At 40.5% G+C, this 27,408-nt stretch overlaps 2 protein-coding genes across 4 annotated transcripts in view; one reads left to right on the top strand and one right to left on the bottom strand.

Moving 5' to 3' along the window:
• SH3D19 (SH3 domain containing 19) overlaps positions 1-27,408 on the top strand; it is a 195,416-nt gene that overhangs the window by 20,630 nt on the left and 147,378 nt on the right. The window lies entirely within an intron of this gene.
• Positions 9,779-25,584, bottom strand: PRSS48 (serine protease 48). The gene is made up of 5 exons (XM_007999982.3): positions 25,293-25,584; positions 22,487-22,649; positions 20,015-20,280; positions 19,131-19,300; positions 9,779-10,827 (listed from the first exon to the last, which is right to left on the bottom strand). Exons 1-5 carry the CDS (start codon positions 25,342-25,344, stop codon positions 10,438-10,440), a joined length of 1,041 nt encoding a protein of 346 aa, XP_007998173.3. The 5' UTR covers positions 25,345-25,584; the 3' UTR covers positions 9,779-10,437.

Genomic DNA, 27,408 nt, shown 5'->3' with positions numbered 1-27,408 from the left:
GAATAAGGTTCGTTTTGCTCCCTCTGGTACTGATGTTGGTAGCAGGAATGCAGGCTAACATTTTTAAGGTTCCCACTGAGCTGGGGGAGAGGGAGGGGACCAGGGTAAATTAAAATGCCACAAAGCTCGATATTCTAACCAAAATCGAGCTAGTTTTTCTGGATTCAGTGTTTCACCAGTCGCTACAAGCTTTTGGTTCGTTTCTAGAGTTCTGAAAAGTTGATTCTGCCAGTTTCTATCAGGTTTTTATTGCTTTTATGGAGGGATAGACTTTTGGAGGTCTTAACTCTGCCTTTTTTTCTGATGTCACTCAGATATGTTAAATATGGCTTTAAGAAAAAAACGGATTAAGATAATCATAGTTGAGTTGGATAGTATGTGCCTCTAGTCCCAGCTACACAGGATGCTGAAGTGGGAAGATTGCTTGAGCCCACGAATTTGAATCCAGCCTGGGCAACAGAGTGAGACCCTCTCTCTTTAAAAAAAAAAAAAAATCAGTGTTTTTATGAGTAAACCAGCCCAAGTTAAAAAAAAAAAAAAAAAAAAAAAAAAAAGCGAGAGGAGGTAGAGATACTCTTAACTCATTTTTGAAGTTTTTCTACATTCTACAGTAGAATTATCAAGGTGTTTTTATAAAGAGGAGCCTCACTCAGCTGGTTACAGTGCTGGGCTCAAACCCCTCATTCATGTTCAGACTCTGAATGGGCAGCTTGCTTTTCTCATTTCTATGCCATATACCACCCCAAACCCCTTTGTAACTTTTCAGAATATGATATCCGTGGGATATCTGGCCAGGGGAACTCTATATTCCTCTTTGTTGTTAAAGTGGCTCAGAGGAAATAGCTTTACTGCACCGTTCTGAACAAATCAGTCATGTTAAAAAATAATGTATGGCTAATACTCTGAGGAGTGGAATTGAGGAGGGCCTGGAATGTGTCACTTTATACTTCTGTGTTGTTTCAGTTACTTACAATGAATGTTTATTACTTTCAAAATTAAAGAAAAATAAATTCAAAATACTGGGAGAAATAATTGGCTGCTGGTCCAGTATATTCGTTGTTCATATTATGGTATTTTAAAAACCTACTTTTCCCTAAAATGAATTACTATAATGATCATAGCAAATGCCATCCTGTTAATAAAAGAAATGATTGATAAACTATTCAAGAAAATGGTAGTAGGAAGGAGTATATAATTGTGTTTCCTCTGAAGATCGTTTTTCAAAACACTGGCTAATTTATCATTTGTTTACCTGTTTGGTCTCATGACATTTACTTCTTTTCATGAAAACTATAATCACTCGAAAAGCAAATCCTCATTTATATACAAACTGTTGCAAGCTGTTTAACATAATCAAAACCCCAAATCCTCATTTATAACCAAACTGTTGAAAGCTGTTTAACATAATCAAAACCTATCTTTAGCATTCCCTGCTTTATTTATTGTGTGCATTTCATCTCCATCTTGTGACCCAACACAACCTGTTCTAGAGGACTAGATTCAGAAGACATGCTTTCTAATGCTCAACCTCCCACTAGCCCGCTGTATGACCTTGATTTAATCTCTCAGATTCTTCATTGACAGTATGAAAGATTTAGACCCAGAGCCCAGGCTCACTGACTGTTTTTGTGAATAAAGTTTTATTGTCTATAGCTGCTTTTGTCATACATCTGCAGAGTTGAGTCATTGCAACAAAGTCCATGTGGTCTGCAAGCCTAAAATACTTACTATCTAACTCTTTACAGAAAAAGTTTGCTAACTCCTGTCAAGTTTCTTTTCAGGTTCAAAATTCTTTGTTCTAGTTTTGGAATACTTGGGCCAAGTATTTTTTTTCATCAGGTCTTCTTAGCAAACCACCAGAAAAATTTGACTTGAAGAGGGGAAACACTAATAAGTCATACATTCTTATTTGTTAGACACCAGTACCTGTCATATTTTGTTGTTGAGGCTGTGGTTACAAACAACCTCAGTTGTTGCCCAGGCTGGAGTGCAATAGCATGATGTCGGCTCACCATAACCTCCGCCTCCTGGGTTCAAGTGATTCTCCTGCCTCAGCCACCTGGGATTACAGGCATGCGCCACCACGCCTGGCTAATTTTGTATTTTTAGTAGACATGGGGTTTCTCCATGTTGGTCAGGCTGGTGTCAAACTCGTGACCTCAGGTGATCTGCCTGCCTCGGCCTCCCAAAGGGCTTGGATTATAGGCATGAGCCACCACACCCAGCCGACATTAGTTTTATTTCTTTCTCTGCAACCTGTTTTTTAGAAGTTTAAAATAGGCCTATTTTGGAACTAGTTGTTTATTAGACCTCTTTAAATGGGTTAACATATTTTTCCTTGTATGACACTTAGCAGCTTCTGGATAAAAAGAATGTGAGACACAAGTGCATTTTTTTTTCTTGTTTATACTACTGTCTCCTTGAGGTCTTTCATATTAGCCTGCTGTTTCAGAAATAAAAATAACTTCATTGAACTCATAAGGGAATAGATTTGTCCTAAAATCCAAATCCTTGGCTTTGAAGATGCTACAGTGATTTTAATTTTTTTTTTTTTTTTTTTTTTTTTGAGACGGAGTTTCGCTCTTGTTGCCCAGGCTGGAGTGCAGTGGTGCAGTCTCGGCTCACCGTAACCTCCGCCTCCCAGGTTCAAGCAATTCTTCTGTCTCAGCCTTCCCAGTAGCTGGGATTACAGGCATGCACCACCAGCTTGGCTAATTTTGTATTTTTAGTGGAGATGGGGTTTCTCCATGTTGGTCAGGCTGGTCTCAAACTCTTGACCTCAGGTGATCCGCCCGCCTCGGCCTCCCAAAGTGCTGGGATTATAGGCGTGAGCCACTGCACCCAGCCATGATTTTAATTTTTTATGGCCACAATGTTTTCATTTTTTAAAATTTGTTGACACAGATTTCTTTGATCAACCAACTGCTATTTTTTATTTTTATCTAGCCTAGTAATATGGAATTTTTAATAGAATTTATCAAATCTCTGAACTCTGAAACTTTGCAGTTGTTGCAACCACAGCTTTCTGTTACCATAAACTAATTTTAAAAAGCAAGCTTCATTTAAAAAAGCAAGATTTTAAACATTTAAAAAGAAATCAGTGGCATATTGACCATGACCAAATCCTTAAGTATGAGGAGAAAGGTTAGAGGGTGATGGTGAGGAACACTGCGGTTATGGGGGGGATTTGAACTTTTTATGTAAGGTATTTCTGTGACATTTTGTTTTTTGTTTTAATAAGTAGAAGTGGAAAAGGGGTTTTTAAGTTTTTTTTTTTGTTTGTTTGTTTTCCTGAGACGGAGTCTTGCTCTGTCGCCCAGGCTGGAGTGCAGTGGCCGGATCTCAGCTCACTGCAAGCTCCGCCTCCCGAGTAGCTGGGACTACAGGCGCCCGCCACCTCCCCCTGCTAGTTTTTTGTATTTTTTAGTAGAGGCCGGGTTTCACCATGTTAGTCAGGATGGTCTCAATCTCCTGACCTCGTAATCCACCCGTCTCGGCCTCCCAAAGTGCTGGGATTACAGGCTTGAGCCACCGTGCCTGGCCGCGGTTTTTAAGTGTTTTTAAGTGAAACAATATTCGATTTCCTCCTCCACAGGGAGGCAGCAATCTTATTAGGGTTAGAATAGGCTGCTTTGTCATTATATATAATGTTCTGGGAGTTCTATGAATATGGGGTATTCTTGAACATCTTGAAATTATATGAAAAAATATTGTCCATGTGCATGAGGGCTTTCTTGGATGCAGTGTTAAGGTGATATGGAGAAGAGGGTCCATGATGCAAAGAGTCTTAGGCTTTTATTTCTGTAGTCCTGCCCTCTCTTCTGAACTCTAGACTGCCTATTAAGCGTCTCTACTTGGATATCTAATAGGCCTCTCAACTCTAAAATGTCTGCGTTTAGTTTCCTGTTGCAGTTATAACAAATTAGCTACAAATTTAGTGGCTTAAAACAAGATGAATTTGGCCGGGCGCGGTGGCTCACGCCTGTAATCCCAGCACTTTGGGAGGCCGAGGCGGGCGGATCACGAGATCAGGAGATTGAGACCATCCTAGCCAACATGGTGAAACCCCTCTCTACTAAAAATACAAAAATTAGCTGGGCATGGTGGCGGGCACCTGTAGTCTCAGCTACTCGGGAGGCTGAGGGAGGAGAATTGCTTGAACCCGGGAGGCGGAGGTTGCAGTGTGCCGAGCTGCACTCCAGCCTGGTGACAGAGTGAGACTCCATCTCAAAAAACAAACAAAAAAAAGAATTCATTATCCTGTAATTCTGGAGGTCTAAAGTCTGAAAGCAGTTTCACTGAGCTAAAATCAAGGTACTGGAAGGGCTGCATTCCATCAGTAGGCTTTAGGGGAGAATCTTGTTTTTGCCTTTTTAACTCCTAGAGGCCACCTGTATTCCCTGGCTCATGGCCCCTTGCTCTATCTTCAAAGCCTACAGTGTAGCATCTTCATTCCTCTCTTCTTTCTGCTTCCATCCTTCTGTCTTCTGCATACTCTCATTAGTATCCCTGACCCTGATCCTCCTATCTTACTCTTATAAGAAGCCATGCGATTGATTACATTGGTCCCACCAGATAATATAGATAATGTCCCCATCTCAGGATACTTAATCATATGTGCAAAATCCCCTTTACTACGTGTAGTAACATAGTCACAGATTCTGGGGATTAGGACATGGACATCCTTAGAGGGGCCATTGCTTAGCCCACCATTTGATTTCTTAGCTTGGCAAATCTATTCTTCCTCTAGCCTTCCTCATTTTATTTAATGGTACAACATTCTCAGGCCAGTAACTATGGTCATTCTTGATTTCTCTTTGTCTTTATTTTTTCCTTCTACCATCTACATCCAATTCATTAAATTACATCCAAATTCAATCAATATGTTATCTTGCTTCTACTACCCAACTGTCTCTAGATTTGTCTTCCTCTCACTAATTTTCACTAAAAGCAGAGTTAAATTAGCATTCTGGAGCCACAGACCCTCATCCTATCCTATTCTTCTCACTCCTTGGTGTTCAGAGATAATTATAGTACAAGGCTATGTGGGCTGAGTGTCATAAGAATGGTACACAAAATGCCACAGGACTAGATTCCAATTACTTTATCCAACTACACGGAGATGGAAAGTGAAGGCTTACATAGTAGTAGACAGTGGAGAGGATTTAGGTTGGTAGAGGATAATTATCCTGGAAGGCAAATCGAATTTCCATTAAAGATTTCTATCTTTTTTATTCTTCAGACAGTGAATGTTTCTTCTCAATTATCAATAGCAGAGAATAAAGTAATCTGATTTCTGATTATTTTGAATGACTCCTCCCCTTCCTCCATTTCCTGAAACAATATATTTTAAAAAGTTCTCAGGGAGCTGATTTCTAGTGTGTGGATAAACTATACACAGTTGGGCGGAGAGGATGAAGTCAGACATCTGAAAAGATATAACATTCACTGTCAAAATATTATCAAAATATAACTTCGACATTTTATTATTCTGAATCCTTTTTCCATTATGTCCTCACATTTTTAGTTTAGTGGAATATAGGAAAAAAAATGGGTCATACTTGAAGTAGTCTATTGTGAAAAGATCAGGAAATAACTGAATTTACAAATTTTCCCCACGTTTAGGAAAAAAATTGCTCATAGGATTTTTAGCAGCCTTTATTTGTTAAACTCTCACCTTAATTAAAATTCCTCAAGATGTGTGAAATGAAAATTGAAGCATATTAAAATCAGATATTCCACGGAATAAAATATTCTGCAAATTTATATTCATTTTTAAGGCAGAAATGCTATATTGAGCCCCATAAAAGTAAAGATGTACCTTATTTCCTCGTCATTTGTGGTGTTACTGATTAAATTAGTTACCAGTAAGTACTTGATAATTTTGTTTTGTGAATGCAAATGTTTATTTTTATTTTATTTTATCTTTTTGAGACAGAGTCTCGCTCTGTCGCCCAGGCTGGAATGCAGTGGCGTGATCTTGGCTCACTGCCAGCCCCACCTCCTGAGTTCACGCCATTCTCCTGCCTCAGCCTCCTGTGTAGCTGGGACTATAGGCACCCGCCACCATGCCTGGCTAATTTTTTGTTTTTTTTTTATAGAGATGGAGTTTCACCATGTTAACCAGGATGGTCTCCATCTCCTGACTTCGTGATCCGCCCGCCTCAGCCTCCCAAAGTGCTGGGATTACAGGCGTGAACCACCACACCCAGCCTAAAAACCATTTTCTAGGGTTCTTTTAATGTGTTTTTTAGATATTCACTGCCTCCTTTTTCTAATCAATGGGCAGAAATAAGTGGGTTGAGGTACCAAAAGAAAGGTATTCCAGGTGTAGAGGACAGAGAAAATAAAGCCTTGAGGTGGAAATGGGATGAAGAAATGAGAACACTTGTCTGGATAAAAAGAAGAAAACAAACAGGAAGTGAGTTAGCTGTCTTGGTGACGAATTCCAAAGTCAGTGCTAGGAAACTTGGGCTGTACCTTTCTCAAGTCACTTGGTAAATGGGGCCTTACTCTAAGGACAGTGCAGATAAAGAATAGGGGAAGATGATAAGATAGCACATAGCCTCATGTGGAAACTCACTGCTGTTCAGGTTATAGCAGTCCTTGTTTTACTCAGCTCTACTTCAGTGCCTTGGTGTCTGATTCTTTCTCTCAGCTTTTTGTTCTGACTCTGCTACCATCTGACTGCCCTCTTTGCCATCCTGGCCCCCTCCTGGCCTCTGCATATTCCCATGAGCAGTGGTGTGGGATTCTCTTCTGTTCTTTCATCATTCCCTTGCTCTCACTTCACCAGTGGCTTCTCATGTCACTGAGAATGAAATTCGGAGTCCTTACTGAGGCCTCGTAGCTTCTGCAGGACCTGGCCCCTGCTCCCTTTCTTTCTGGTCTCAGTTCATACACCTTTCCACCTTTGCTCACAGTGTCCCAGCCACGCTGACCGGCCTGTTCTTCCTCACACCCACCTAACCTCAGAACCTTTTGTACTCGCTGTTCACTCGGCCACACCTTCCCTCCTTCGTTTAGTCCTTGCTTCCCTCCTTTGTTTAGGCCTCTATCAAATGTCACCTCCTCAGAGAACCTTCCCTGACCACCCTGTCTAAGGTAGAATTTCCCATCCTGATACTCTTATCTGCTTCTTCTATTTTATTATCAGCCTTTCTTGTACATGACATTATAATATGAATTTATTTTGCATTTGGTTATTGTCTGTCTTCCACTGCAATGTAAACTACTTGAAGCCTGGCTTGACGTGTTATATTTACTGTAGTGTCCTCCATGCCTAGAATGGTACCTGGTACATGGAGGGCACTTAATACTGTTGAGTGCACGTAGACATACTATATGGCTCACATTTGGACTTCTCCAGAGGAGAGTCTGTTGTGTTGTCCAATACTGAGTGCATCTAAGATGCTGGGCTAACTGCCCCACCACCCCCTGGGCAACTGTTATGTTAAGTGCGTACCCTTGGTGCATCCACCCAGTAGTGACCAAGATAGTGAGATCTTATGTCCTATTCTCTTGATACTCCTTTCTTTCCGCTTGCATGGCCTGGTCCCTCCAAGTTTCTACTCCTTGTTGATGAGAAAAAATGTTGCCAGATCCTATGCTGTGGAACAGTTGCTTCCAATTTCAAACTCAACAGTGAGAGGAATGACAGGAAGTAATATTTTGGCTTTCTTGATCTTTATGTCCCCTTGCTGTGTCATCCTGGCCCATATACTTGTGTGCTTTCTCTTTGTTCCTCTCTGGTTCTTGATGATAGTCTCCTTTCTCTTTGAAGTCTGTCTTTACCCCTCCTTTCTTTGTCTCTTGTTCTTTCCTCTCAGCTGCCATTTTGCTTTGCCCTCTGCATCATTCCAGATCCTGTTTAGCTTGAGTTCTTGCCACTGAGAAACCTTTCAATTTACCTACCTTTCAATTTACCTACTTTGTATAATTTTTTCCGTCCTTTGTTCCTCATGGCCAGAGAGGCCTGAAGAAGAGAATTGCATTGGAACATTCTTTTCATCCTTCATCCTTGTATTTAACTGATATTTGAAACCTACTTTGTGCGAAACATTGTTTCAGGTTCTGGGCTACCTCCATAAGCAATATCCAGGTTCTCACAGTATAGTTAGGGAGACAAATAAGCTGAATTGATGTTTATTACTCATTCATTTTTTTCAACAAATATTTATTGAGACTAGGATACAGTGGTGGATAAAAACAAAAATTCTTTTTTTGTGGACTTACAATTTGATAAGGTAGACATATGTTAATTAGACAACAAATAACGAATGTTCAATTATAGCTATGTTGGGTTCTGTAAAGGAGGGCTCCATAGTGCTATGAGAATTAGGAGGACCTGTCCTGGTTAGGAGAGACAGGGATGGCTTCCTTGAGGAAGTGAAGGATAAATTGAGATCTGAAGGCACAGTAAGAATTAACTAGACAAGGGCAGCAGGAGAGAGGCAATAGCAGATGCAAAAGTCTGGTGCTGAAAGGGTGCTTAGAACGTTCGAAGAAGTTTAAGCATAGAGAATAGGCTGGAAAGTGAGCCAAACGAGGCTGAAGAGACAGGCTGGGGTCAGATTGGCTGGGCTTTGTAGGCCACAATAAGAGTTTTGGTCCTTATTCTGTGAGCAACAGGAGGATGCCTTTGAAGTGCTGTAAGCAGAGGAAAAGGGGAGAGGTATAAAAATTATTTTTATTTTTAAAACACTAATCTGAATGCTATGGAGGAGAATAAATGGAGTTGGGTGTAAATGGAAGGCATAAGAAAGGATGTGGAAATGCTAGTTAGGAGGCTGTAAAGGCAATCCAGATGCTACTAACTCAGGTGGGGTTAACTGTTAGCAAGAATTTTAAGTTCCCAAATCTACCCTTAAATGTATGTCCATTAAATGTACTTTATTTTATTCTATTTTATTTTGCGACAGAGTCTTGCTCTCTCGCCTAGGCTGGAATGCAGTGACGAGATCTTGACTCACTGCATCCTCCAACTCCCGAGTTCAAGCAATTCTCATGCCTCAGCCTCCCAAGTAGCTGGGATTTCAGGCACCCGCCACTATGCCTGGCTAATTTTTGTATTTTTAGTAGAGACAGGGTTTCACCATGTTGGTCAGGCTGGTCTCGAACTCCTGACCTCAAGTGATCTACCCTCCCTGGCTTCCCAAGGTTCTGGGATGACTGGCGTGAGCCACCTGTAGCTTAAAGCTTAAAGTAAGCCAAAGTGTACTTACTTTCAAAAACTTTCAAATTTTTGTTTTATAAAAGGTGCCATATCTTGTAAAAGATACAGATGCAATAAAACTTAAGTTCATTTAAATGAGAAATAAAGGATGACTTAAAGAAATATGAATGGAATTATACCAGAAAAATCTATGGTGAAGATAATGATTGTAATTGAGTTCAAAAGTTAGCTCTGAGTTTCTGGCAGCCTAGGTATAGAAGGGAATAGGATAGGTCATGTGATTGTTTAACAAAGGAAGCATGGAATATAATGCTCTTTTCTATAATTTCCTTTGTTCTAAATATTTAAAGTATTTTTTTTAATAGATGTGAAGTTAAACCACTTAGATAGGTCCAGATTAGCTGTTAACATCATAGCATTAATCCATTGTTGGTAGTAGGTCACATTGATATTTTAAAAAGTAAAGACTTCAGAAAAATACAGAGCTGAACTACATATATGCATTTCCTTCCTTCTTTTCTTTTCCTTTTTTTTTTTTTTTTTAAAGACAGGGTCTTGCTCTGTCACCCAGACTGGAGTACAGTGATGTGATCATAGCTCACTGCATTCTCGAACTTCTGGTCTCAAGCTATCCTTCCACCTCAGCTTCCCAAGTACCTGAGACCACAGGCACAAGCCACCATTCTTGGCTAATTTCTTATTTCTTTTATAGAGACAGGGGCTGTGTTGTCCAGGCTGGTCTCCATCCCCTGGCCTCAAGTGATGATCCTTGGCCTCCCAAAGTGTTGGGATTACAGGTGTGAGCCAACTTGCCTGACCCATGTTTGCATCTCTCTTTTTTTCTTCTTTTTTTACTACTCCTTATGGAGCAGGGCTAGCTAATCCCTAGGCAGTGTGCCCAGAGTTGGCTTTATATGAATTTTTTATTAGCCCTCTTGTTACAGTTGAGGGGTAAAGCAGGGGTTAGAAGGGAAGTTAAAGATAGTAGAGGAGGTGAGAAATAATAGACTAGAATCCCATGATGCAACCCATGGGCACAAGGTAGATCCTTATTATATTTTCCTCTGTCATCACAGATACTTGCCTGCCTCTGTAGTAGCTATTTAATTTGTATCTACAAATACTTATTCATAAAGGACATCCTTCCTGCCTTGGAAGACTCATTAGTCAGGGACAAAGAATGTACAAAGTGGCAGCTTTATTTCTTAACTCTTCACATTCTAACCTCAAAACTTACAAAATCAAGAACCTTAAAAACAAAATCATTTCAAGTTGTGAATAAAGTCATCCAGGGTTACCAGTGGCTCTCCTGTGAGTTCTCTGCCCCTGGGACTAAATCTCCATGTATTCTCTTCCCAGCCCTGTATGTAAGCAACAGCTTCAGCTACAGTGCCTACTCTGTGTATAATATTAGGTCCAAAGGCACAGGAGGGTCGCAGGAGAGCCAGAGAGAGTAGTACAATAGGGAAGAAGAAGCCAGAGAAGTCTAGATTGTTGGCTCTTGAAATAGTGGCATTAATCCATTTTTGGTAGTAGATTACATTGGTGTAGACTCCCGGAAGAGATTTACCACATTCTAATCCCCAGCTTACTACTCCTATCTGGATCCATACACCATCAATGTGACACGACAGAGGCCCTCCAGAATCACCCTAAGGAAGAAATAAAGGCAATGAGCATAGTGTAAAGAGGCATGAAGAAGAGAGTAGTAATAAGGGGTGGAGAATTCTTTAAAACTGGGGCATGAGACCCATGCAGCTGTGGAACTCTACAGGGAGCTAGACTAATCACTGCTTTAGGGAGAGATCACAGGAATTTTAGAATCATAGAATTGAAATTGTCAGGGACCTTAGTGAAGTAGATGAGTAATTTCAAAATATTTATCTGTGATAAAAAGAGAAATAAAACTAATGGGATGATTTTTTCACTAAAGATAAATTTATTCAAATGAATGAACTGCCTTAATTTCCTGTTCTTACTGCTCTTTTTTAGTGCTAAGTAATCAATTCTTACCTAAAATGATAGTGATAGAAGTTGGTAGTAGTCTTCCAGTCTTGTTCTCTTTCTTTTTTGTAACAGCTTTACTGTCGTATAATTCACATACTACACAATTCAGTGGTTTTTAGTATATTTACAGTGTTGTACAACCATCACCACAACCCATTTTAGAACATTTTTATCACCCTAAAAAGAAACCTCATGCCCATTCATAATTACCCCCATTTCTTCCCAGCCCTCCCAGCTAGGCCAACCAGTAGTCCACTCTCTACCTCTATGGCTTTGCCTATTTTAGACATTTCATATAAATGGAATCATGTAATATGTGGCCTTTTGAGTCTGACTTGTTTCGGTTAGCACATTCTTTTCAAGGTTTATTCGTGTTGTATCGGTACTCCACTCCTTTTTATGGCTGAATAATATTCCATTGTATGGATGTACCTCTTGGTGTTTCTGCATTCATCTCCTGATGCACATTGTGATTGCTTCCGTTATTTGGGCTATTATATTATAAATAACGCTTCTATGGCCCAGCATGATGGTTCATGTCTGTAATCCTAGTGTCTTGGGAGGCCAAGGCAGGAGGATCAGGCCAGGCATTTGAGACCAACCTGGGCAATGTAGTGGAACCCTGTCTCTACAAAACAAACAAACAAACAAACAAATAAATAAATAAATAACTGCTGTGGTGGCATATGCCTGCCATCCCAACCACTCGGGAAGCTGAGGCAGAAATATTGCTTGAGCCAAGTTTACAATGAACTGTGATCCTACCACTGCATTCCAGCCTCGGTGACAGAGCAAGACCCTGTTTCTAAAATAATCATGCTGCTGTGAACACTTTTGTACCAGTTTTTTCTTTGTTCATTTATTTAGAGACAGGGTCTCCCTGTTTTGCCCAGGCTGGTCTTGAACTCCTGGACTGAAGCGATCCTCCTGCCACAGACTTCTGAGTAGCTGAGATTACAGGTGGAAGCCACTGTGCCCAGCTCATGTGCAAGTTTTTGTATGGACATAATTTTATCTTTCTTGGTCATATACCTAGGAGTGGAATTTCTGGGTCATATGGTAATTCTATATTTAACCTTTGAGGAACTGCCAAACAGTTTTTCAAAGAGGCTGCACCATTTTATATTACCACCGACAGTGTTTGAAGGCTCCAATTTCTCTACATTTGCATATCTTTATAACAGTTGGACATTTGTATATCTTTAGAAAAATATCTATTCAAATTATTTGCTCTTTTAAAAATTGTGTTCTTTTTATGATCAAGTTACAAGTGTTCTTTTTTCTAGATACAGATCCCTTACATATATGATTTGCAAATACTTTCTTCCATTTCATAGGCTACCTTTTTACTTTGTTGATGGTGTCCATTGAAGCATAAAAGTTTTGAATTTTGAAGAACTCTAATCTTTTTTTGTTGTTGCTTATGCTTTTGATAACATATCTAAGAAAATGTAGCCTAATCAAGGTCACAGAGACCTACCTATATGTTTTTTCCTAAAGGTGCTATAGTTTAGCTCTTATATTTAGGTCATAGATCCATTTTGAGTTAATTTGGTATATGGCGAGGTCAGGGTCCAAGTTCATTCTTTTGCATGTGGTTATCTACTTGTCCCAGCATCACTTGTTGAAATGACTATTATTTGTTCATTCAATTGATTCAATACCAATGTTTAAAATTAATTGACCATAAGTATAAGGGTTTATTTCTATACACTCAATCCTATTTCATCGATCTATATATGTCTCTCTTTATGCTAATACCACACTGTCTTGATTACTGTTAGTTTTGAAATATGAAAAATGTGAGTCCTTCAACTTGTTTCTTGTTTTTCAAGATTGTTTCGCGCCCCTTGAATTTCCATATGCATTTTAGGATCAGCTTGCCAGTTTCTGCAAAGAAACCAGCTGGGTTTTCATAGGGATTACATTGAATCTGTAGATCCATTTGGAGAATACGGCAATTTAAACAATATTAACTTTATTCCTCTTTTACTGTTTTTAAAACTATTATAAATGGAATAATGTTTTCTTACATGTTTCCTTAGATTATTCATTGCAACTACATAGAAATACAGTTGCTTTTTTTTTTTTTTTTGAGACACAGTCTCGCTTTGTTGCCCTGCCCAGGCTGGAGTGCAGTGGCGAGATCTCAGCTCACTGCAACCTCTACCTCCCGGGTTCAGGTGTTTCTCCTGCCTCAGTCTCATGAGTAGCTGGGATTACAGGCACCCTGCCACCACGCCCAGCAAGTTTTTGTATTTTTAGTAGAGTCAGGGTTTCACCATGTTGGTCAGGCTGGTCTCAAACTCCTGAACTCAAGCAATCCACCTGCCTTGGCCTTCCAAAGTGCTGGGATTACAGACGTGAGCCACCACACCCAGCCTACAGTTGCTTTTTGTATATTGTCCCTATATCCTTCAGTTTTGATGAATGTGTTTATTAGTTCTAATTTTGGGGAGGTGGCATTCCTTTAGATTTTCTATTTATAAAATCATGTCATCTTTGAATAGAGATAGTTTTACTCTTTCTTTGCAATCTGGATGTCTTTTTTTTGTCTCTTGCTTAATTCTGGCTGGAACCTCCAGTACAATGTTGAATAGAAATGGCCAGAGTAGACATTCTTGTCTCTTTCCTGACCTTATGGCAAAAGCATTTAGTTTTTTACCACAAAGTATTTTAGCTGTGGGATTTTTTGTAGTTGCACTTGATCGACTAGAAAAACTGCACTCATCTCATTGTTGAGTGTTTTTTTGTTTGTTTTGTTTTTTAACGTGAAGGGTTGTTGGATTTTTATCAAATGTTTTTTCCGTATTTATTGACATGACCATATGGTTTTGCTCTTTATTCTAAGAACATGGTATATTAACATTAATTGATTTCTGGATTTTAAACCAACCTAAGTTTCCTGGGATAAATCCCAGTTGTTTATGGTATATCCTTTTTATTTTTATTTTTTTGAAAAACAAAAAAAGAGAGAGATAGGGTCTCACTTTGTCTCCCAGGCTAGAATGTGGTGGCACAAACACTGCTCACTGTGGCCTCGACTTCCCAGTCTCAAGTGATCATCCCACCACAGCCTACCAAGTAGCTGGGACTGCAGGTGTATGCCACTACGCCTGGCTAATTTTTAAAAATCTTTGGTAGAAACGAGGTCTCACTATGTTGCTCAGGCTAGTCTTGAACTCCTGACCTCAAGTGATCCTCCCGTCTTGGCCTCTCAAAGTGCTGGATTACAAGGCTTGAGTCACCACATCCTAAAAAGAATCCACATACCCATTTGTAATTACCCGCAGTTGGATTTAGAGGTCAGCCAACTTGACTTCCTGTTGAAACAGGAAATTGGCATTCAGGTATATATAATCCTTTTTATATGTTGTTGGATTTGGTTCATTGAGGATTTTTGCACCTCTATTCATAAGAGATACTGGTCTATAGCTTCCTTGTGATGCCTTTATCAGGTTTTGGTCTCAGTAATACTGATCACAGAATGAGTTGGGAAGTGTTCCTTTTTTTTCTTTTTTTTTTGTGGAGACAGAGTCTTGCTCTGTCACCCAGGCTGGAGTGCAGTGGCATGATCTTGGCTTACTGCAACATCTGCCTCCCAGGTTCAAGTGATTCTCCTGCCCTAGCTTCCTGATAGCTGGGATTACAGGCATGCGCCACCACACCTGGCTAATTTTTGTATTTTTAATAGAGATGAGGTTTTATAGGCCAGGCTGGTCTCAAACTTTTGACCTCAGGTGATCCGCTCACCTTGGCCTCCCAAAATGCTGGGATTACAGGTGTGAGCCACTGTGCCCAGTTCCTTCTTTTATTTTTCTTTTTTTTTTTTTTTTTTTTTTTTGAGACGGAGTCTCGCTCTGTCGCCCAGGCTGGAGTGCAGTGGCCGGATCTCAGCTCACTGCAAGCTCCGCCTCCTGGGTTCACGCCATTCTCCTGCCTCAGCCTCCCTATAGCTGGGACTACAGGCGCCTGCCACCTCGCCCGGCTAGTTTTTTGTATTTTTTAGTAGAGATGGGGTTTCACTGTGTTCGCCAGGATGGTCTCGATCTCCTGACCTCGTGATCCGCCCGTCTCAGCCTCCCAAAGTGCTGGGATTACAGGCTTGAGCCACCGCGCCCGGCCCCTTCTTTTATTTTTCAAAAGAACTTGTGTAGAATTGGTATTAATTGTTATTATTATTGTTTTTAATTTATTTATTTGTTTTTTTTGAGACAGAATCTCACTCTGTCACCCAGGCTGGAGTGCAGTGGCGCGATCTCGGCTCACTGCAACCTCTGCCTTCCAGATTCAAGCAGTTCTCATGCTTCAGTCTCCTGAGTAGCTGGGAATACAAGCACATGCCAGCATGTCCGGCTAGTTTTTGTATTTTTTGTAGAGACGGGTTATGCCATGTTTGCTAGGCTCGTCTCGAACTCCTGGCTTGAAGTGACCTGCCCGCCTTGGCTTCCTAAAGTGCTGGGATTACAGGTATGAGCCACTGCATGTGGCCAGAATTGGTATTAATTCTTTAAATGTTTGGTAGAATTTATCTACCTAGACCTGGTCTTTTATTTGTTGGTAGTTTTTGTTTGTTTGTTTTTTTGTTTTTAATCACAAATGCAGTCTCTTTACTTTTTATTAGGTTTATTCAGACCATCTATTTCTTCTTAGATAAATTATGGTAGTTTATGTGTTTCTAGGAATTTGTCCATATCATCTTAGTTATCTAATTTTTTGGCATACTGTTATTCATAGTAGTGTCTTACAAATTATTTTTATTTCTGTAAGGTTAGTAGTAATGTCCCAGTTTTATTCTTTAGTAATTTGAGTCTTTTTTTTTTCTTGCTCAGTTTAGCTAAAGTTTTTTTCAATTTTATTGATCTTTTTAAAAACCACCTTTTGCTTTTGTTTATTTTCTCTAATGTGTTTCTGTTCTCTATTTCAGTAATTTCCACTATATCCCTTATTTCCTTCTTTGTATTTTCTTTAGGTTTAGTTTTTTTATTTCCCTCCCCCCCACCACCCCTTTAAGACAGGGTCTCACTGTGTCACCCAGCCTGGAGCACAGTGGTGCAAATATAGCTCACTGCAGCCTTGAACTCCTGGGCTCTAATGATCCTTCCAAGTAGCTGGGACTACAAGTGTACCACCATGCCTGGCTGAATTTTTTTTTTTTTTTGTGGAGACAGGGTCTCACTATATTGCCCAGGCTGGTCTCGAACTCCTGGGCTGAAAAAAAATCTCCCACCTTATCCTCCCAGAGTGCTGTGATTACAAGTATGAGCTATCACACCCAGCCTTTTAAAATTTTATTTATGTATTTATTTTTTTAAGAGACAGAGCCACAGAGTCTTGCTCTGTTGTCCAGGCTGGAGTGCAGTGGTGTGATCATAGCTCACTACATGTGTGAACTTTTGGTCTCAAGGGATCCTCCTGCCCCAGACTCCTAAGTAGCTGGGACTACAGGCTTGTGCCACCAAACCCAGCTAATTTTTTTAATTTTTAATTTTTAGTAGAGACAAGGTCTCACTATGTTGCCCAGGCTGATCTTGAACTTCTTTTTTCTGTGTCTTATATGGAAGATTAGGTTACTGATTTGAGATTTATTGTTTAATGTAGGCATTTACATTTATAAATGTATTTCTAAGCACTGCTTTAGCTGTATCCATAAGATTTGGTATGTTGTTTCTTTATTTTTATTCATCTCAAAATATTTCCTAATTTTTTTGTATGATTCTTATTTTCTTTGACCCATTGGTTATTTAGCAGTGTGTTACTTTCCACATACTTGTGAATTTCCATATTTCTCTCTTATTTATTTCTAATTTCATTCCATTGTGATTAGAAAATATACTTGGTGTAATTTTAATCCTTCCAACTTTATTGAGGCTTGTTTTACAGCTTAGCATATGGTTTATTCTGGAGAATGTTCCATGGGCACTTAAGAAGAAAGTATATTCTGCCCTTCTTAGGACTCTTTCTGTTTTTAAAATTTCTTATGGGAGTGACTTGTCTCTGACAAACTCTGCTTCAGATAACAGTTATAAATTGTGGACAGCATATAAAAGGCTACTCTCTGAAGGCAGTGAAGAGTGGCTGATAGGCAGAAACTAGAGTCAATCCTTGGAAGAAAAGGATGACACTCTTTTTTTAAAAAAATGATTTTTCCCTTAAAGCAGGCCCCAGTTATTATCATGCATAGTGACTGGAACTTAGAAAGAAACCCACAGTCTTACTGACTTGAGGAATCAGAGGATAGAGTTTAAAGTTACCTTAGCAGTCGGAAAGTGAAGGGAAATATACCAGAAAGGAGAGAGCCACAGAGAGAGAGCCCCAAGTTCTGCATATAAACTCTGCTCAAATTTCTGAATAAACCCTGAACTACACACATGTGTAGGTTAGACTCCAAGCAGCTCAGCTAAGGCTAAAATGCTGATGCCTATCACAGGAGAGATCCAGTTTGGATTTTGAGGTCAGCCAAGTTGACTTCCTGTTGAAACAGGAAATCAACGTTCTTTAGAGAAGCATAACAATCTGTACTCCTTACACCATGCTACTGACATTGTCCAGGATATATTCCAAAATGATTAGATATTAAAATAAACAAACAAAACAACAGGAAAATGTTTTCCAAGATAAACTGGAAAATGCTACTCATGAGAAAAAGCAGCTGTTGGAGAATATCCCTGAGATAACTCTGATTTTGGAATTAGCAGGAAGGATTTAAAGCAACTATTATAACTGTGATCAACACATGTAAAGGAAAATATTTATAATATACATATAGAAAATCTTGGCAGAGATCTAGAAAGTATGTGTGGATGACAGAAGGAGAGATTAAAACCAAATGGTCATTCTACAACTAAAAAATAAAAAATCTGAAATAAAAATTTCACTAGACGGACTTAAAGTAAAATGTAAGTGATAGCAGAAAGAGGCAGTGATCTTCAATATAGATCAATTTAAAAGTATCCAATTTGAAGAACAGAGAGAAAAACATAAAAATAAAATGGACCTATGTGAAAATACCAAAAGGTATAACTTAACAAGTTTATGGTTTCATCTAGAAGGGGAGGAGAAAGAAATGAGGCAGAATAGTTTTTAAAGAAATCATTACTGAAAAATTTCCAAGTGTTGGTGAGAGATGTTAAAGAATAGATTTAAAAAACCAAAAACTCAGTGAACCCCAAATAGGATAAATGCAAAGAAAACCACACTTAGTACATCATGTTCAAACTGCTGAGAATCAAAGGTAAAGAAAAAAATACTGAAAGCAGCCAGAGCAAAACAACACATTATACTCAATGGAATGAAGATGCAAATAATGGCTGATTTTTCATCAGTTATGACCAGAAGACAATAGAATGACATCTTTTAGGTATAGAATGAAATGTTCTTACGTGAAAAAATTTAAAAGTTGGCAATTCTGCTTCAACCTCATAATATACTTATGAAAATATACAAGTCTATAAAAGTCCAGCAATCCAAGGAGGAAGGATTGCTTGAGGTCAGGAATTTGGGATCAGCCTGGGCAACATAGTGAAACCTCATTTCTACAAAAAAATGAAAACAGTATGTGGGCCTGGTGAGGTGTGAGCTTCTAGTCCCAGCTACTCAGGAGGCTGAGGTGGGAGGATGACTGACTGAACCCAGGAGCTGGAGGCTGTAGTAAGCTATGATCATGCCACTGCACTCCAGCCTGGGTGACAGAGCAAGACTCTGTCTCTAATTAAAAAAAAAAAGTCCAATGACCAGTGGTTAACATTGGTCTAGATCAATAGTCTTATAGTTGAAGAAATTGATTTCACAGACACAAGTTAAGTGATTTGTCCAGGGTAACATAAGAGTTATTCTTAGAACCCTCATCTCCTGACTCCCAATCCACTGTTATTTACAGATAGGAAAACCTGGATCTGAATTAAGATCTCATGTTTAAAAGAATAAATTCTCAAGAGCACACCCTGACCTTGCAACTATCCTTCATGTTTTGAGTATCACCAGCACAAATCTTGTCCTTCTTGATGACTGACTCCAGAGCTGGCAGGAAGATACCGATGGGGTTGTAGAGTTGTTCGCAAGCCTGGCGGTCAATAATGGGTACCTCTGCTTCCTGAAGGGTGGAATGGTAATCACTATCTGTGGAGGACGACAGGAACAAAAGATTAAAGCAACCTGGAAAAGAGCAGGGGCAGCACTCAAGTCATGATGTGCAGAAGTCTCTGAATGGGAATCCAAAAGCAGCTTACAATCCCTTTCCCATCATTCTTGCTTATGGTTGGATCTTTTGGTACACTTACATCTAAAACTCAGTAATTCTAAATTATTTCTGCTGCTTTGAGGTTTTTTAAATTGAGTCATTGTTCTAAATAACGAGTACTGCTGACAAATTCTGATTGAGTAAAGGTATGAGTATTCTAAAGGATTCTAAAAGTTCTTCCTTTCCCTTTTTTTTTTTTTTTTGCTTCTAGATCAGTTCCTGTCTTGTCTCTACTCCAACCTGGGAAAGAGTTGACACAAAACTTTAAAAACAGTTAAAAAACACTAGACTGTCTCCAAACTTTAAATCAGGCTTATTAACCTCTGTTTGAGAGAGATAGTTATGTGTTTAAATTCTTAGTATCTGCTTTTCCAGCTATTGCTAGACTCTGCAAGATGTAAGAGTAAATAACATAAAAATATAAATGTCAAAAACGATATTTTATTTTAAAACTTTTAGATAATATCACTAGATTGATCTGGTTGAAAAATATTGAAAAATATTTGCCATGGTAAGGATATGCCTAGAATAGGAATGTTCTGGAGTACAAGAGGGTGACATATAAAACAACCCTTCTCTCTGCCCATTCTCACCTGAACTTTCCTTAACTTTTCCCCATCCGGTCACCCAACAAAAGGCTGGAATTGCCAACTGCTTTGTGATATTGGGCAAGCAAATAGGCAGGATGGCAGAAGTGAAGGTGACTTGAGAGGACAGTTTCAACAAGGCAACGTCTGCTGTTGTATCTTGGTGCTTGGGATGGATGACGATTTTGGACACGTAGTACTTCACACTTTTACTTGAGTCACCTACTTTAATCGATCCCAGCCACACGGTATATGAAAAAGTAGTCCAGGTCCTATGGAGAAAAGAAAGGAGGCCTGCTTATGGTCTGCAGCTGGGTCAGAACAAGCTACCTATATGTAGCACTAAGTATCTAGTCAAGAAAGGAGGGTAGCCAACTGAGAATTAACCATGGTGCTTCCAACCTCAACTAGGGTTGATTTGTCTCCTTCTCTCCTCTCTTTCTCTCTCCCTGTCCTTCCCTGACCACTCTTTCTGTGGTCTCTTCCTAGAGGTTTGTGGCTTGAGTTTTGTCCTGTATTTTGTCTTCGGTTCTCTCATTTACCTCTCCCATTCTCCATGGTTTCAACTATCACCTGTATGCTTAATAGACATTGCTGTTTATTGTCCATACTGATTCCTGTTCTGAGCACTAGACCTTCATTTCTGAATAAAATTTTAAAGCAAATTGTAACCACAGTTAATACATATACACAGTTAAATAGTGTATTTATTTGTATGTAGTTTGATAAGATGTACAAAATAAATAAATAAATAATGAATAACAAGTTATCTGCCCCACCACCCTCAGTTCAAACTATATAGAGGCAATGACTTTCAACTCTTTTAGCTCTTGGTAATTTTCAAGTGTTTTCAAGAAACCCTATGTATACCTGTTTCTTGATTTTTCTTTTTCAGTTTTACAATCCTGAGTTCCTAGTGTGGAAGGTGAGGATTGAGCTTTCTCACACATCACTTTCTACCCCCCACCTCCCACTTTCATTCCACCCATCCTCCTAGCCAGTGTTATCATAACTTTTTGTTAGATCATTAATGTGTTTGTTCTTGTGACTATGTAAACATTATTCACTACTGGGTCCTATTGGGTGATTACATTTCTTGTAAAACTTTTTGCTTCTCCTGGAGTTGGTAACTGGGCTCACTTTGGTTTTTTGTTTTTATCTTTATACCCATCACCAGTCTCATTCCCCAGACTCTCTACCAGAAGTGTAAATCTCCTCTCATTTTGTTCAAACTTGTCAGGCATTCTATCAATACTATCTTTTTTTGGAGCCCTCTGCCCTCTTGTTCTAATCCGTGCTGCCACACAGCCATCATCTTGGCACTTTCTTTATCCTTTATGACTTTCTTAGGGATTCTCTTCTGTGTTTCATTCCCCTTTTGTCTGGATTCTGTGTTTTCCTGTTTTTCCTGTTTTCCCCCTTTATTTTGGTGGAACAGATTCTCCTATGACTTCTTGAGAAAATGTGTATGAGAGGTAACATTTTTGCTGCTTTGTATATTTGAAAATGTTTTACTTCTATCCCACATTTGATTGATAGTTTGCATATGGGTAGAATTCTAAGATGGAAATAATTTTCTTTTAGCATTTTGAAGTTATTACTAATCTTCTTTGACTTTTTTTAATAATTAATTTTTTTTTTTTTTTTTTTTTTTTTTTAAGAGACAGGGTCACACTCTGTCACCCAGGCTGGAATGTGTGGCGCAATCATAGCTCACTGTAGCCTTGAACTCCAGGGCTCAAGTGATCCTTCCACCTCAACCTCATGAGTAACTGGGATTACAGGTGCAAGCCACCACACCTGGCTTATTTTATTTGAACTTTCAGTGTTGTTATTGAAGAGTCCTGGAATTTTAATTTCTGTATGTATTAGTTATCAATTGTTGCATAACAAGTTATCATAAAGCTTAGTGGCTTAAAACAACAAATATTTATCTCATAGTTTTTATGGGTCAGGAATCAGGTGTGACTTAGTTGAGTACCATTGACTCAAGGTCTCTCATGTGGCGTCAATCAAGGTGAGCTGCAATCATCTTATTGGGGCGATCTGGGTCCAAAGTCACTTATGTTGGTAGGCTTTGGGTCTTCTCACTGTTGACTAGAGATGTGGGTTCCACGTGGGTCTCTCCAAAGGGACACGCACCACATGACAAGTTGCTTATCTCACAGCAGTGGCTCTTAGAGCTCAGATTGTGTTTATGACCCCAAAAAACTTAGGACAGAAGTCTTCTGGGTGGTATTTAGAAGGTGATTTGGCAAAAATTAAGAAAAGTCTTTAATATAGTGCCTGTCTCCAACTTTCCTTTTTCTACTTCTATGCCCTGTCTCTAGATGTTCCGGGTTTGATAGTCTGACATGACTTGGGTTTCCTTCCGCCCTACCTATCTTACCACTTCCATTTGTCAGTTGGTTCATCCATGAAGTGTTGCAAATATTCACCGACAACTTGTCTGTGTGCTAGCTGCCAGCTAGAACTCACGGTTGTATGCAGTGTGCTGCTGTCAGTATCCACCTCTCACTGACGAGCGAACCTCCACAGATAAAGTTGTGGTCCAAGTGTAGGCTGACCTGCCAAGGCCAGCGCCCTGCAGCAGCATCCTGGCCACCTACAATGCGGCTTGAGTATACAGGTCGCCCACACACTAGAGAAAGAGAAGAAAGGGAAATGTGGAAACCTAGGAGTCCTTTTTCTCTGGTCCCCACCTTATCATCATTCCCAAACTCCCATCTATTCCTAGGACCTGAACCCTCCCTAGACACCATACTCTATCCTATTCTGGTTCCACACCCAGCAGTCTTGGGCTCAAAATGGAGACCACTCACCTGATTGCAGCTCTTTCTTTTTGGGAAAAGAGCATGAGCAAGACCCTAAGGAAGAAATAGGGTATCATTAATACATAGTAACACATCTAATATCTAGATTCACTGAACAGAGAACCTTCCTTTATATTTAAATTTTCCAGATTGGTGTTAAAGGCCAAAATTTTCAAATGGCTTCTACCTATTAGTGGGAACCTTCACAAACATATTTAGCTGCCTTTAGCAGCATACATGAAACACAATTTAACTTAAAATTTATTATTATTTTTTAAACCAGGGATAGTGACTCATGCCTGTAATCCTGGTGCTTTGGGAGGATGAGGTGGGAGAAGTGCTTGAGGCCAGGAGTTTATGACCAGCCTGGGCAACGTAGTGAAACCAGGTCTCTAAAAAAATTGAAAAAAAAGATTTCCACATTTCCCTCTCTCTGCTTTCTCCAATGTGCTGGCGACCTGTATACTCAAGCCGTGTTGTAGGTGGCCAGGATGTTGCTGCAGGGCGCTGGCCTTGGCAGGTCAGCCTACGCTTGGACCACAGCTTTATCTGTGGAGGTTCCCTCATCGATGAGAAGTGGATACTGACAACAGCACACTGCATACAAGTGTGAGCTCTAGCTGGTATCTAGCACACAACAGGTTCTCAGTGAATATTTGCATGACTACATAAATGAACCAACAGACAAATGAAAGTGGTAAGATTGACTGGGTGCCGTGGCTCACACCTATAATCCCAGCACTTTGGGAGACTGAGGCGGGTGGATTGCTCAAGTCCAGGAGTTCAAAACCAGCCTGGGCAACATGGCCAGACACCATCTCTACAAAAAATATAAAGAAATTAGCCTGGTGTGATGGTGTATGCCTGTAGTCCCAGCTACTTGGGAGGCTGAGGCAGGAGGATTGCTTGTGCCCGGGAGGTGGAGGATGCAGTGAGTTGGGATCATGCCACTGCACTCCAGTCTGGGCAAGAGAGCAAGACCCTGTCTGAAAAAAAAAAAAAAAAAAGGAAAAAATGGTCGTGAGATAGGCAGGGCAGAAGGAAACCCTAGGTCACATCAGACTCTCAAACTAGGGATGACCAGAGACAGGGTATAGAAGTAGAAAAAGGAATGTTGGAGACAGTTGCTATATTAGAGACTTTTCTTATATTTTGCAAATCACTTCCTAAATACCAGTCAGGGTTTTTTTTTTTTTTTTTTGTCTTCAGCTCTTTTGGGCCACAAACACAACAGGTGTGGTCGCAAGCCTGTAGTCCCAGCCATTAGGGAGGCTGAGGTGAGAGGATTGCTTGAACCCAGGAGTTTGAGGTTGCAGTGGGCTATGATTGTGCCACTGCACTCTAGCCTGGGTGACAGAATGAGATTCCGTCTCTTAAAAAAAAAAAAAATGCTCTATGAGGATTCAAATTTAACTTTTACTTGATTCAAAGTCACCATCAGGAATATGAAGTGTGTTAGTTTATAAATACAATGATGCCCTCAGATGCGGTTGAGGTTTGCAAGCTGTTTACTTTTGTGCTATTTGGTTTAACTGAATTGGCATTTTGCAGTATTTGTGTATCTTTCTTCTTTGCTACCTGTTAAGTTTTTTGCTCTCTCAACATACCCTTTTTGTTTTTTGTTTTTTGGGGGGACCGGGTCTTACTCTGTCACCCAGGCTGGAGTGCAGTGGCGCTATCTCGGCTTACTGCAGCCTCCACTTCCCAGGCTCAAGCACTTCTCCTGCCTCAGTCTCTTGAATAGCTGGGACTACAGGTGCCCGCCACCACGCCCCGCTAATTTTTGTATTTTTTGTAGTGATGGGGTTTTGACATGTTGCCCAGGCTGGTCTTGAACTCCTGATCTCAGGTGATCTGCCCACCTTGGCCTCCCAAAGGGCTGGGATTACAGGCGTGAGCCTCTGTGCCTGGCCAGTATACCCTTCTTTTAAATCCCTGTGGACCAGAAAAATAAATGAACAAGCATATACCTGAAATCATTGAACTGTGTTTGCTCAAGCGTATACCTGAAATCATTGAACTCTGTTTGCTCTTCCAGTTCCCTCTGCTTGAGATGCTCTTCTCCTGGATCCTCTTAGCTAATTTACTTATCTCCTTCGGTTCTGGTCAAATGACTTCTTAGTGAGGCCTTCTTTACCCTTCTAAAGATTGCAACACTCCTGCCCCTGTACTTCAGATACTCCCTTCCTTTCATAGTACTTATTACCTTCTAACATGCCTTATAATTTATACATTTAATATGTGCATTGATTAGTCCCACGAAGATAGGGATCGTGTATGTGTGTGTGTACTGCTATTTCCAATCAGGAGCATTGGAACGGTGCTGGGTATATAGTAGCCTCTCAGGACCTTCTCAGGCCATACTACTCATAAGTAACATCCCATGGGTGAAGTGTCACATTGTTGTATATGATGCCTTCTTGAGTAAAAATCCTCTGCCTCTTCCTTCCCAACCCCACCCTGGCACTCACCTGAGATCCCCAGCAGAAGGAGCAGCCTGAAGGCACAGCCAGCAGGGCCCATGTCTCTGCCCTCAGAGCCAGCGCTTCCTGCTTCCTGGACTCAGGCTCCCAGAAAGAGGCCAGTGGGGAGCCGCCAGAACTAGTTTCTTCTCCTAAACAGATTCCTCTGCTTCACCTACTCCTCTCCTTTGGTCTTCACCCTCTGCCAGATCCTGAAGGGACCAGACTTCAGAAGTGCAGCTGCAAGACCCAAGGGAGGAACTGGGGGTCTGCAGCGCCCCCTGCTGTCCCGGAGGAACTGGGGTCTGCGGCGCCCCCTGCTGTCCCCCTGCGTCTGGGGTTTCTGCCTGTGGTGTTGAGGAGTGGCTGCTTGAGGGCACTGGAAGGAACAGGACCCTGTCTCTAGCAAGGAGATAGAAGGTGGACACGATTCTGTAAAAGCAAGAAATGGAAAAGAGGAACCCAGTATCTGGTGAATTTTTCTGCATTTTTCTGTTTGTTTGTTTTCATTTCTGTTATAGTGTTAGCTGCACTGCAAGTCAGGTTTCCTGGGAAATAGACTCTAAGACCAAGATTTGTGTGCAGGAAATTTATTTTAGATTGGTCTCAGGATCAGCACCTCCTTGGGTGGGTAGTAGGATTGGTTAGAGGGAGAGTTGAACTGTGATGCATTTACAACAGAGGCCTCAGCCTATCTCACAAGTTTCTCTGAAGCTGAGGTGGCCCTCAGAGATTTTCTGTACTGAGCTAAGAAGGATGGGCTCTTAGAAGTCTGCACAATTGGATGCAGGCCACTTCCTAGGAGGAGGCATTACCTTGGGTGAGGTGGCTCTGTTGGCAGTTCTTGGGATAGGACTTATCTGTGAACTGTCAGCAGCCAACACTCCTAGCTGCCAGGGGAATGAATGCTTCAGTTACAAAGGGTGGTCTGGGTGGTACACCACAACATCTGCCTCAGAAATCTTCACTGTGCCTTTTGCTTTCTGTGCCAATTGTTTATAGGGTGCTAAGTCTGTAGAGGCAGAATTCAATGAACTATTAAAACATTACTGCTGTCTTGCAACTTAAAATATTGGGATGCTTGAAAGAAACATTAAATAGTTTAAAAGTAATAAGCCGGGCGTGGTGGCTCGTACCTGTAATCACAGCACTTTGGGAGGCCGAGACGGGTGGATCACCTGAGGTCAGGAGTTTGAGACCATTCTGGCCTGGTGAAATCCCATCTGTACTAAAAATACAAAAATTAGCTGGGCATGGTGGTGCACGCCTCTAGTCCTAGCTGCTTGGAAGGCTGAGGCAGGAGAATTGCTTGAACCTGGTAGGCAGAGGTTGCAGTGAGCCAAGATGGCGCCACTGCACTCCAGCGTGGTGACAGAGCAAGACTCCATCTCAAAAAAAAAAAAAAAAATTAAAAGCAAAAAAATAATAACAGTAATACAGGTGGTTGGGTGTGGTAGCTCACGCCTGTTATCCTAGCACTTTGAAAGGCTGAGCTGGGAGGATCCCTTGAGGCCAGGAGTTTGAGACCAGCCTGGGCAATACCTATGTCTACAGAAATTTAAAAATTAGCCTGTGTGGTGACGTGCACCTGAAGTCCCCAGCCACTCGGGAGGCTGAGACAGGAGGATCACTTGAACTCGGTAGTTCAAGGCTACATGAGCTATGATTGTACCACTGTGCTCCAGCTTGGGTGACAGAAAGAACCTGTCTCAAATAATAATGGAAGACCAGAAAATGTAGCTATTTTGGTAAGAACTATTCAGTTACAGGCCACTGAGGCTCACTTAAGCTAGCTTAAATCAAGAGGAGATTATTTTAAAGCTTTTGTTTTGAATTGAATTATGTCTCCTCAAAAATGTATCTTGAAGTCCTAACTGTACTCCTATACCTCAGAGTATGACAATATTTCGAGATAAGGTCTTTAAAGAGGTAATTATATTAAAAAGAGGTCATTAGGTTGGGTTCTAATCTGATCTGAGTGATGTCCTTCGAAGAGGAAATGTCATATATGTTACATGTACAGAGGGAGAAGACAGCTATTTACAAGCCTAGGATGCCTGAAACAAATCCTTCCCTCATGGCCCTCAGAAAGAACCAGTCATGCTGATACCTTGATCTTGGACTT

Source organism: Chlorocebus sabaeus, chromosome 7, assembly GCF_047675955.1.
Source record: "Chlorocebus sabaeus isolate Y175 chromosome 7, mChlSab1.0.hap1, whole genome shotgun sequence".
Classification (NCBI taxonomy): domain Eukaryota; kingdom Metazoa; phylum Chordata; class Mammalia; order Primates; family Cercopithecidae; genus Chlorocebus; species Chlorocebus sabaeus.
Note: the sequence above shows the minus strand (reverse complement) of the source record. Positions and strands in the feature narration are given on the sequence as shown.